This window comes from Peromyscus californicus, unplaced genomic scaffold (genome assembly GCF_007827085.1).
Source record: "Peromyscus californicus insignis strain IS unplaced genomic scaffold, ASM782708v3 Scaffold_7__1_contigs__length_154581171, whole genome shotgun sequence".
Lineage (NCBI taxonomy): Eukaryota > Metazoa > Chordata > Mammalia > Rodentia > Cricetidae > Peromyscus > Peromyscus californicus.
Window position 1 is genome coordinate 105206994 of NW_026294595.1, and position 12833 is coordinate 105219826.

Here is a 12833-nt window from a genome sequence, read left to right on the forward strand (position 1 = left end):
CTGGAAGAGCAACAAGTGCTCCAAGCTATCTCTTCGGTCCCTAGGGCATATAGTTGCTTTCTAGCTTTTAGTCTACTATTACCTTTAAACATTTTTTTTGTTTCTTGTAGTTTTTCTCCTTAATCTATAAAATAATGTCATTTCATGGCCTTTAGGGATTTTCTTTTTCTTTTTCTTTTGTTTTGTTTTTCGAGACAAGAATTTCTCTGTAGCTTTGGAGCCTGTCCTGGAACTCACTCCGTAGACCAGGCTGGCCTCGAACTCACAGAGATCCGCCTGTCTCTGCCTCCCAAGTACTGGGATTTAAGGCGTGCACCACCACCACCCATAGGGATTTTCAACACCCTAGTGTAAAGCTCCTACAGCCCCAGATGATGTATTAGTCACTTTCCTGTTGCTGTGATAAACAGAATGATCAAAACAACTTAAAGAGCTTATTGTGGAATAAATGTCTGTAAGAGCGAACAAGGTGTGGTGGCAGAACAAGAAGAGGCTAAGAGATTACATCTTAACCGCACACAAGGAGCAGAAAGCAAGAACAGGAAGCTGGGCAAGACTGTAAACCCACAGAGGCCTCCCCAGTCATGTACTTCCCCATCAAAGCTGCACCTCCTAAAGGTTCTGCAGCCTCCCCAAACAGCACACCAGCTGGGGACCCACAGTTCAAATACATGATTCTGTGGGGGACATTTCTCATTCAGACCAACACAAGCACAGTATCTGGGATCTAAGCTAGACTCTAAATTTCTGGGTCATGAGTATTTATGTACAAATGTCAAGTTTTATATAGGATGAAAATTATAAGACTGCTAAGAAAGATTGAGTTGGAAACAAGAGGCAGAGAGATAAATCATCTGTTCTAAAAAATCATCATTAGATTTGAATTTGAATTTGAATTTGAATTTGAATTTGAAAATGAATACCCATTAAGGATTTTTTTCATGACTTTAGGGTTTGGGGATGTTGTTTGTTTGTTTTTGAGCCAATCTTCTATAGTCTGAGCTGGCCTCAATTTTACAAAAAAACAGAGGATGATCTTGAACTCCTGATGTTTTCACTTCTATCTCCCAAGCGCTGAGATTGCATACCTGCACCACCATGCCCAGTCCAGTCTTTGTGTGTGTGTGCTTGTGACCTTCAAGTATCTTCTGTTGCTCTCCATCTTATCTTTTGTTTTGTTTTTGTTTTTCAAGACAGGGTTTCTCTGTGTAACAGTCTTGGCTGTCCTGGAACTCTGTAGATCAGGCTGGCCTCAAACTCACAGAGATCCAGCTGCCTCTGCCTCCCAAGTGCTGGGATTAAAGTCATGCGCCACCACCACCTGGCTCCACCTTATTTTTTGAAACAGGCTCATTCACTAAACCTGAAGCTTGCCATTTCAGCTAGATTGGCCTGCCAGTGAGGCCCTGGGGATCTACCTGACTATAGCCTGCAGCTCTGGAGTTACAGGCTTGTATACCATACCTGGGTGTTTTGGTTTGTTTTGGTTTGGTTTTTCAAGACAAAGTTTCTCTGTGTAGCTTTGGAGCCTGTCCTGGAACTCACTCTGTAGCCCAGGCTAGCCTTGAACTCACAGAGATCGGCCTGCTTCTGCCTCCTGAGTGCTGGGATTAAAGGTGTGTGCTATCATTCTCTGTGTAACTGGGGACAGGGAAGACTTCTTGTCTTTGAAGTTTAGGAAACTGGTTATTTTCTTGTGTCTTTTTTTTTTAATTACAAATTACTTTGCTATAACTAGGCTTTTAAAATAACTTGGGAGACTAGGATGTAACTCAATGGAAAAGCACTTGTACAATATGAGCGAGGCTTTAGATTTTATCACTAGCATTGCCCAACATAAAATTGACTGTTTTTAATTATACAGTAACATTAGATGCAATTATATGTACTTATATCATTGTGTAGTCATCTCCAGAATTTTTTGGTGGTTTTTTTGAGACAGGACCTTGCCATCTATCCTTCACAGATCTGAGACTTACAGCCGTTTTCTGCCTTAGCCTGTCAAGTGCTGGCATTTCAGGAGTCAGACACCGTACTGGGCTTTTGAGAACTTTTTTTTAGATGTATTTATTTTATTGTATGTATATTAATGATTTACCTGCATCTGTGTGCACACCTGGTGCCCCTGGAAGTCAGAAGAGGGTCTCAGGTCCCCAGGAACTGGGTTACAGATGATTGTGAGCCACCTTGTGGGTTCTGGGAATCCAACCCTGGTCTTCTGGAAGAACAACCAGTACTCTTAAACATTAAGCCATCTCTCCAGCACTGGAACTTTCAAAAAAATGCATTGAGGCCAAGCAGTGGTGGCTCATGCCTTTAATCCCAGCACCTGGGAGGCAGAGGCTGGTGGATCTCTGTGAGTTCCAGGCCAGCCTGGTCTACAGAGCAGGTTCCAGGACAGCTAAAGCTACACAGAGAAACTCTGTCTGGAAAAACCAAAAAACAAAACAAAGCAAAAAACAAGAAAAACAAAACAACAACAACAAAAAAAAGTGTGTGTGTGTGTTTACGTGTGTATGGGGCATGTTTGCCACAGTGCACAGGTGGAGGTCAAGGACAACTTTCAGGAGTCAGCTTTCTCCTTCTCCAGTGGGTTCCAAGGAGTTCTTAAAACTTAAGCAAGTGCCTTTACCTACTGAGCCATCTTGCCAGGTCCCAAAGCATCTCAAATTGAAACTTTTTAACTATTAAACAAGAATATTCCATTTTATCATTCTTCTGATAACTATTTTTCTTTCTGTCTCTATGAACTACAGAATTTCTACATTAATGGTTAGATGCCTCCTTCATTCCTATACTGTCTATTTTTATCAACTCTTTCATTAATCATGAACAGTACTATTTTCCTGATAACTTGTCCATTTTACTCATTCATTCAAACCTTTCCTGGCCCTCTGTGTCTTTTTGTTGTTTTGGTTTGTTTTTTGTTTTTTTATTTTTTTGAGACAGGGTTTCTCTGTGTAGGTTTGGTGCCTGTCCTGGATCTCACTCTGTAGACTAGGCTGGCCTCGAACTCACAGAGATCCTCCTGGCTCTGCCTCCCGAGTGCTGGGATTAAAGGTGTGCGACACCACCGCCCAGTGTCCCTCTGTGTCTTAAATGTAATACTCCCACCCCATTCTATCTTCCACTCTTAAGGCATGTGTTATATTTCATTGTTTATGTTCTTCACTAAAATGTAAGTTTCATAAAGGCAAAGTTTTTTTTGTTACTGCTGAATAATCTGGACTTACTATGGATGGAGTATTGGATAAAATAATCCGTGACGTGTTATGAATGGATTATTAGATGATAGCTGTTGGTTTTGTTTATTGTGGTACTGGGGCCCATCAAAATCAGGGCCCTGCACATGGGAGGTAAGTGCTCCTCTAAACCCTTTGAGTATATCTAACAGTTGTGTGACATAGAGACTTCCATTGGGCTCCAGCTTTGACCAAACCAGAAGAAGCATTTATGAGTCAGTCAGAGAAAGGTACCTGAATCTTAGACAATACTGAAGAATTAGTGTTGCTCTTTTAGGGGAATAATAGTATTTGGTTATGTCAAGAATTACTGGAACTGAACAGATGGCTCAGTGGTTAAAAGCACTGACTGCTCTTCCAGAAGACCCAGGTTCAATTCCCAGCATCCACATGGCAGCTGACAACTGTCTGTAATTCCAGTTCCACGGGACCTGACACCCATGGCAAAACACATAAAATAAAATAAAAATAAATTGATTTAAAAGAATTGTTGCTGGGCAGTGGTGGCACACATCTTTAAAAGAATTGTTAGTGGGTAATTAATTATCCAAAACAGTGGTCAGTCCCTAGAAACATATAGGCAGGCACAACACTAAATGGACTTACCAGGCTGTATTTCTGTGTTGATTTGTTTACATGTATATGCAACAACAATGGTTAAAGAAGAGGAGGCTGTGAATTTGGGGAAGGGGAATGGGATAATAGACATCTTACATAGGGATTTAGGGAGGGGAGAAATGATATGGTTAGATTTTAATTAAATAAAAGAATGAATGGTTAGAGGTTGACAAGATGGCTCAGTAAGGGTTCTTGTCACCAGGCCTGTTGACCTGAATTCAGTTACCAGTGTCCACATAGTGGAAGGAGAGAACCAACTCCCACAAGCTGGCCTCTAAGCTTCACACATGCACTGTGACGTGCTTGCAGACTCACACAAACATACGCAAACCAATGTAAAAATTTTTTAAAAGAATCTTGGTGAGCCGGGTGTGGTGGCACATGCCTTTAATCCAAGCACTAAGGAGGCAGAGGCAAGTGGATCTCTGTAAGTTTGAGACCAGCCTGGTCTACAAAGCAAGTTCCAGGACAGCCAAGACAATCATTACACAGAGAAACCCTATCTCAAAAACCACCCCCCAAAGGGCTGGAGAGATGGCTCAGAGGTTAAGAGCACTGACTATTCTTCCAGAGGTCCTGAGTTCAATTCCCAGCACCCACATGGTGGCTCAAAACCATCTGTAATGAGATCTGGTGCCCTCTTCTGTGTACATAATAAATAAATAACTCTTTAAAAAAAAAAAAAAAAAAAAAAAGGAGTGCACTACCACCGCCCGGCTAAAACATTAAAAAAAAAAAACACCCCCCCAAAAAGAATCTTTGTGATATGTGTTTATAATTGCCATTGAAATTACTTGTCTCAGGTTTGCTTTAAACTCTTCAGGTTAAGTGGAGGGTATTTATTGGCCAGTTCTTCTCAATTGTTTGATTTTTTTCCCTCTCACAGGACATTTATTAATGTATGGAAGTATTTTTTATCATCACAGTCAGGATGTTGCTGCTGATATTTAGTAGGTAGAAGCCAGGGATGTTTTAAAGGTCCTATAGTACATACTTTAGACTTACCACAACAGAGAGTTATTTAGTCTAAAATGTCATGAATGTGAGGTTGAAAAACCTTGGTATAGATGGAAAAAAACTTGTGTATATTGATAATGGTGAAGTAAAGTGATAAGTATTAGAGGGTTTGTTGTAGTAGTCTCTTTAACAGGAAAGTTTGCTTTACTAAAATTTAAAAACCTGTGTAACCCAGGGTGGTGGCACATACCTTAATCTCATCATTCAGGAAGTAGAAGAAGGAGGACCTCAATGAGTTTAAGGCCAGTCTAGGCTACATAGTGAGTCCCTGTCTTGAGAAAAAAAGGAAAAACTATGTGTCATTTTACATTTTATTTTGTTTATGTGTGTGTGTATTTTCAGTGAGTAATAGGTTTATTTATACAAGAAATTAGTCATTTTGCCAAATTTAATAGGAGAGGCTAAGTGTTTGATAACTCTTTTCTCTCCCCACCTTTTTTATTGTTATTGTTGTTTTGTTTTTGGAGACAGGATTTCTCTGATAGCCCTGGCTGTCCTGGAACTCACTCTGTAGACCCGACTGGCCTTGAACTCAGAGATCTTCCTGCCGCTGCCTCCAGAGTGCTGGGATTAATGGCATGTACCACCACTGCCAGGCTTCCTACTGTTTTTAAAACAATGCTGTTTTGTGGGACGTCAGCAGGTCACCTTACCCGTCATGGAGATGCAAAAAAAAAAAAAAAAAAAAAAAACAATGCTGTAAGATGAGCCCAGTTCCCAACACAGCTCCTAAGAGTGAGTTCTCTGAAATTATGATAGATATTTATTAATCTTGCATAGATTCAACAGTAAGGCAGAATCTTTTTATGTGTCCTTGATATTTATGGTCTTTTCACTGAGGCAAATACCAACATTTAAAGCTGAGCCCTTATGCTCAACCTCTCAGCTTGTGCCGTCTGGATCTCTAGAGACACTGTACTCCACTGGGTCCAGGGTACTGGTCGAGGTTCAGGAGCATGAGCTTATACTTGGGGAATGCCATCTTGACATTGCATTTTGTTTTTTAAAAACTTGCCACTTTCTGTGAGAAACTTTCTGTAAAGCACTATTCCTCCAGCTAAATTGGGTGGTGGGTAGACACAACAACAGCTTGTCACTTAACCTGTGAGTACTCTGGCCTTGGTCTAACAAGCCAGGTTGGGATGGTCTTTAACCCTTTCCTCTCCAGTCCCAGCTGGCACAGCTTAAGCTATTTCCAGGACCTAGACTAGTGAAACTAGTACTTAATTTTCAACTGGAACGTTTTTGGCTCCAACTGATCTCTTTAGTAGTGGATTCCTATCCTTTGTCGTGAAGAAATCCCTCGGAGTTGTAGTCTACAAATTCTACCCGTTGCTCCCTCTAAGATATGTTGTTGATTCCTTAGTATTTTTATATTTCTTCTGTCTTTTTATATGTTTAGGGGAAAGAAAAATAACCTTTTCAGCTAGAAATGTAGTGTAGTTGGATTTTTCTTTGGGCCGCCAGCTCATACATAATGACACAGAGACTTATTATTAATTATGAAAGTTTGGCCTGTAGCTTAGGCTTGTTCCTAACTAGTTCTTATAACTTAAATTAACCCATTTTTTCTTTTTTTAATTTTATTATTTTTTTTATTTAAGAATTTTTTTTATTTACTGTACATACCAACCACAGATCCCCCTCTCATCCCTCTTCCCACTCCCCACCAGCCTTCCACCCACAACCCCCTCATCCCCTCCTCCAAAAGGAGGCCTTACCTCCCATGAGGAGTCAGCAAAGCCCAGTATATTCAGTTGAGGCAGGACCAAACCACTCCCCGCTGCATCAAGGCTGAGCAAGATTTCCACTGTAGGTAATGGGCTCCAAAAAGCCAGCTCATGCACCAGAGATCCTGATCCCACTGCCAGGGGCCCCTCAAATAGACCAAGCTACACAACTGTCTCCTATAAGCAGAGGGCCGGTCCCATGCAGGCTCCACAGCTATTGGCCTAAAGTTCGTGAGTTCCCACGAGCTTGATTCAGTTGTCTCTATAGATTTCCCCATCATGATTTTCACACACACACACACACACACACACACACACACACACACACACACACCGCTCATATAATCCCTCTTCCCTCTCTTTGACTGGACTCCTGGAGCTCAGCCTGGTACTTGGCTATAGATCTCTACATCTGCTTCAGTTCATTACTGGATGAAGGCTCTATGATGACAGTTAGGGTATTCACCAATCTGATTATCGGGGTAGGCCAGGTCAGGCACCCTTTCCACTATTGCTAGTAGTCTAAGCTGGGGTCATCCTGTAGATTCCTGAGAATTCCCCTAGCACCATGTTTCTCCCTATCCCCGTAATGTCTCCTTCTATCAAGATATCTCTTTCATTGCTCTCCCATTCCGTCACTCCTCCAGCTTGACCTTCCCATTCCCTCATGTTCTCATCCTCCATCTCCTCCCTTCTATTGCCCCCCTCATCCCCAGTTTACTCCGAATATCTCATCTATTTCCCCTTCCCAGGGTGATCCATGCGTCCCTCTTAGGGTCCTCCTTATTTCCTAGTTTCTCTGGAGCTGTGGGTTGTAGTCTGGTTATCCTTTGTTTTACATCTAGTATCTGCTTATGAGTGAGTACATCAATGACATCATGAAATTTGCAGGCAAGTGGATGGAACTAGAAAATGTCATCCTGAGTGAGGTAACCCAGACTCAGAAAGACAAATTAACCTAATTCTGTTAGTCTACATCCTGCCACGTGGCTCGTGACTGTTACCTCTCCTCCTGTAGGTCCTGCTTCTTCCATCTCTGGCTGGCAACTCCACTCCTCTCTTCTTTCCAGAGTTCTCTCTCTGCCCAAAAGTCCCGCCTATACCTCCTGCTTAGTTATTGGCTGTTCAGCTTTTTATTACACTAATCACAGCAATACATCTTCACACACTGTACCAGTATCCCACAACAATTAGCTCATCTGGTAGAGTGGTTGCTTAGTAACTTGGTTCAATCCATAGCACCATATAAACCCAGTACACTGGTAGTGACTGTAATTCCAGTACAGGAAGGGAAAGGAGCTGAAGGCAAGAGGATCAGAAATTCATAGTGAACTGCAGAGTGAGTTTGAAGCTAGCCTGGGCTATGTGAGAGCCTGACTCATAAGTGAACAACCAAAAATAGTAAGCTTGTAGACACAACTGTTGTCTGTTTATGATTTGTTTCTGTTGAGACAAGGTTTCACTTTAGCCCAGGCTGGCTTCAAATTAGTGACAATCCTCTTGCCTCAGTTTCCCAAGTGCTGAAATTATAGCCATATGCAACTATGCCTGGCTCTTACTTTCTTAAGCCAGATTTCTGTAATTACCTCCTTATATATGCTACCTCATATACTGCCCTTTATGGTTGGAATTTAACAAACACATACTTTACAAGTAAATCACTCTGTGTGTATGTATTTATTTTGAAACAGGATCGCATGTAGCCCAGGCTAGCCTCTCACTATATATCTGAGACTGGCCTTGCCTCTTGATCTTTGTGCTTCCCCCTCCCAAGTGCTAGGATTACAGACATTCACCATCACACCCAGCTTCACCAGTTCTTTTTATTCATTCACTCAACCTAACTCCTATTACGTTTGAGATCCTCTGCTAGGTTTTAAATTACACAAAGAAATAAAACAAATATGCTTGCCCTGGTGGTTTATGGCATAAAGGAGGAATACGCATTAACTATAGTCAAATAAGTCAATAATTACAAAGTATAAGAGGTCTTATCAAGGGAAATAATATATACTCTATAAGAATAATACAGACAAGGCACAGTGGCACACACCTATGGTCTCAGCTACTCAGGAGGCTGAGGCAGGCAAATTGCTTGAGTCCAGGAGTTCTGGGCTATAGTGCACTGTATTGATTAGGTGTGCATCAATGTGATAAGTTTCTCCTGGGAGAAAACTTATTTCAGAAATGATAAATTTAGTATTAGGATGTCAGAGTAGACCTTCTGGGGAAAGTAATATTTGCAAGTCAGGACTTGATGAGTAGGTGAACTAGGCAAAGAGTGGAGGGAGGCCATATGAATGAGAAAAGGAAATGCTCAAAAGTATAAGAATAAATACCTTCAACTTCAGGATGCCCGTGGTTAAAGTTGAGTGATGAAAAAGGAAGAGTGGCAGGAGGCAGTGTTGTGGCCCAGGACAAGGAGGTTAGACTGCATTCTAACAGCTGTGGAAGTCAAAGAAAAGACAGTAGAGGTTGGACTAGAATGTTAGTGAGCGCAGAGAATGGGGAAAGACAGACACGTTTGATGTATTCGCTTATTGGAAAAGAATAATCTAAGTGTCTCACAGAAACACAAACAAAGCCAGTAACCCAGCAGGACAGTTTATTTTTGGAAAAAGAGTGCTCGTTGGCCCTAACTGGCCTAGCAGGCACACTCTTGGGCAGGACATGCACTTAGTTTTTATTCTAACACAGGCAGTGACTGTGTCTCATCCTATTAGTGGGAGCTCAACCTTACAATCTGACATGATTGACTAATCTGTAGGAAGAGGAAGGGTGTGAGAGTCTAGTCTCAGAAATGTCTAGGATTGAGCACAGACATGTAAGGAGACAGAAGTTTTGTGGAATGTTGGCCCCTTCAGGGCCAGCTACCTTTGATGGAAGAAAAAATAATGTTTCTCAGGGGTTCGAGTCCTAAAAGAAATTGCTTGCAGCTGGGTTGAATAGAGAAGGTATGCACGAAGAAGTCAAAGGGATTTTTACAGTTTTTGCTTGAGCAACAGGAGGACTAGAATGCTGGCTACTGAACGGTAAAAGCATTTGTAGTACAGCAAATGTATGTTGCTTGTGAAGTTGAAAGTGAAGGTGGCCAGTAGGGAGTTGAGAACCAAGCAATGCAAACATGGGAATTTCTGTCATATCATTTGAAATTACAGGCATCTGATCAGATAAGAGATTGAAAATAAGAAAGTGTCCCAAGGACACAGCCCTGAGAATTTTCCACAGTCGTAGAGCACTGCTGTTATAAAAGATGGATGAAATAGCTGAGGGACTTGGTTATAGGGAGAAAATGCTTCAAGGAGGAGGAAATGATCATCTAATGTGAATAGCCATTTTAAGATGGGAATCACTAAAGCGATAAATCCACTCGAGTCTGTTTAAGAAGTATTAGGGAAATTTATTAAGGTAAATTGAGGAAATACATTCACGAATACAGAACAGAGTAGACAGCTGAAGTCGTTCTCTGATCTGACTGGGGGCGAATCCACCTCACAGGCAAGAGCAGGGAGAAGGGGCATGTGACCCTTCTCCCTCTTTTTTTTTTTTTTTAAGATTATTTATTTATTTAGAAGAGGACATCAGATCTCACTACAGATGGTTGTGAGCCACCATGTGGGTGCTGGGAATTGAACTCAGGACCTCTGGAAGAACAACCAGTGCTCTTAACCTCTGAGCCATCTCTCCAGCCCCCCTTCTCCCTCTTCTTATAAGAGGTCACATACAATGGCAGGAAGCACTGCCTCCTTCGGGCCCTATAGCCCAAGGTCATGGGCCGAGCAGATACCACTGCAAATCACATACTGCAACGTTTGAAATTTACCATCAATAGAAAAATACGATAAGCATTTCCTATCCCTTTAGGCTGGCATGGTGGTACCTACCTCTAATCCCAGCCCTTGGGAGACAAAACGAGGGTTGTGAACTGTGGGCTATACAGTGATAACCCATTTCCAGTCACACACACCCCAAAAAACCCTCCACATTTCTCTCCAACTACTGTTCCTTTTATTTGCGTATATACCCGATATAAAAGTCCTCATAAAGTGAGTGGCTATGCGCCTCTCCCGCTCTCTATCCTTTCATCCCGTTGAGGCTTTCCTGCCCATACTCAAAAGAAAGCACTGCACAAACTCGCCAGTAGCTGTCATCTGGTCAAGCCCAGCCTCATCCCTGTTTTTATCTTACTTACCCTGACTGCGCTGTTTGAATTCATTTCTCCTTCCTTGGAGACTGCTCTTGGCTTTCTGCTGAGATGACTTCCGCCTGGTGGCTGCTGCTATTCCTAAGTCAGTTTAGCAGAACTTTTAAACAAAGGAAATTCAATTATGTCCTTTCTGTGTCAGTCTTCTAATATTATTAGGTTTCTCATCATATTCCGAATTAAAGCCACGCTCGCTGCCATGGCCTGTAACAAGTGTTCTGGCTCCTGCCCATCTCTGCAGTTGCAGCTTGTCTCACACTGGCCCTTGTGCTATTTCTTGAACCTGCCAAACTCCTAGGCCTAGACTTGTCATTCCTTGTGTCTAGAGAGCTCTTCACGCAGATCTCCTCATGGTTCACTTGGCCCTGTTACTTAGTGCTCTGCTCAAGTGTCACCTGTAAGGGGCAAGGACGGATCTCAAGAGTGCTCCTCAACACTCCACTGCTGTCTCCTTGCTGCTTTTTCTTCATCTTGTTTCCTCCAAACCCCTTGTCCCTGTCTTACATGGCATGTCTGTGACATGCAAGCTTTCTCTCCCTGGTCTGCCCGGGTACTTCTGTCAGTGTCCCCACAGCCAAGCGTACAGTTGCTGCTCTGTGAGTGGGTTTTGAATGAGTTCCAGTTAGAGCGTGAGTCGGATGGAAGTGGGACTGTTCCCATTAGATTTGGTCCTTGCCGAGCTGCTTCAGTGGAGCACTAAGCAGGAGTCAGTATAAGTGGATCAGGGGACCTGAGGGAAGGAGGTGGAGAAGAGTTAAGCAGTGGTGTGAGAAGTTAGCTGAGACAGAGGGTAAGTGGAGTCAAGAAGATAAAGTGTTTGAGGTGACAGCAGTGGACAGAGTCCAGAGACCACCTGGCAGGACTGGCCTTCACATAAAAGGGACGCATCCTCACAACAAGCAAAGGAACTCTGCGGGTTGTGTGGTTTGTAACGTGGAGGAGAAGGGGAGGCCTGGCCTGAGCTGCTGCATGAGAAATGTGGCTAGGTGCTGAGCTAGGGTCTGTGGATGGAGAAGGCTTGGCCATCCACTCAAGCCAGACTTTGTCATGGTTGGGATCTGGCAAAAGGCAGCTGAGAGAAAAAGATATAGAAAGTGGTAGAAGGGAAAAGGGAACACATAATAGCTTTTGATGCATGGTACACACGGATCTAGCAGCGTCTCCATGTTAATCATATTCCGCGTGCCAGGAAATCACTAGGGTTTATGATAGAACGATCTTTTTTTCTTCTTTCTCCTGTTTTTTCTCTAGGCAGAGCTCATTGAGACTGGGAAGGAGTGTAATGTTGGTCCTACGTTCCTAGCCTGCCAGTACTTGTACCTCCAAATCTTTGAGTACTTTCTGTGTGCTAAGTTTTGTTTGAGCTCAAATGATATAGCAGTGAAAGAGTCTCTGATCCAAAGGACAGATTTGATCCTGAGGCAGAAAGTCATACAGTAAATAAGTATGTGGTGTATCAGAGATGGGTAGGAGGATTCTACCTCACCCCCCGACCCAATGGCCCTGAGGTGGTGGAAGGTATTCTTTCTCATGCACTCTAGCACATGTACTTGCTCCTTGCTCTTTTGTGTGCATTTCTGCACATCCCTTCTGTTTTTCATTTTGTTCTCGTGCGTGCGTGCGTGCGTGTGTGTGTGTGTGTGTGTGTGTGTGTGTGTGTGTATGTTTCACATCCTACCACTGCAAAAATATTTAATGGGTGGTGCACCCTCACCTCCACATCAGTGTGTCTTCCTGAACTTCCAACTTGAGCCCTTATTGCACAACACAGTTATGACCTATTCTCTTCTCTTGGTTTCAGATGAGACACCAATTATTGCGGTGATGGTGGCCCTGTCCTCTCTTCTAGTAATTGTGTTTATTATCATAGTTCTGTACATGTTAAGGTAAGTATGTTAATGTTTCTGCATTTGCTTAGACTATCCTGATACCCTGTGTCTCAGTAAGCCACACAGTCCAGAAGACAGTAGGCTAAGGACCATGAGTCGGGTAGAGGGACAGTACTCATGATAGTGCTTAGAC

At 42.7% G+C, this 12833-nt stretch overlaps 1 protein-coding gene across 3 annotated transcripts in view; it reads left to right on the top strand.

The window, feature by feature from the left end:
• Ptpra (protein tyrosine phosphatase receptor type A) overlaps window positions 1-12833 on the top strand; it is a 110929-nt gene that overhangs the window by 58235 nt on the left and 39861 nt on the right. For all 3 annotated transcript variants that reach the window (XM_052724041.1, XM_052724039.1, XM_052724040.1), the window contains one exon: window positions 12613-12697. In XM_052724041.1, coding sequence (XP_052580001.1) covers window positions 12613-12697 — 85 coding nt within the window. The remainder of the gene's footprint in view (window positions 1-12612; window positions 12698-12833) is intronic.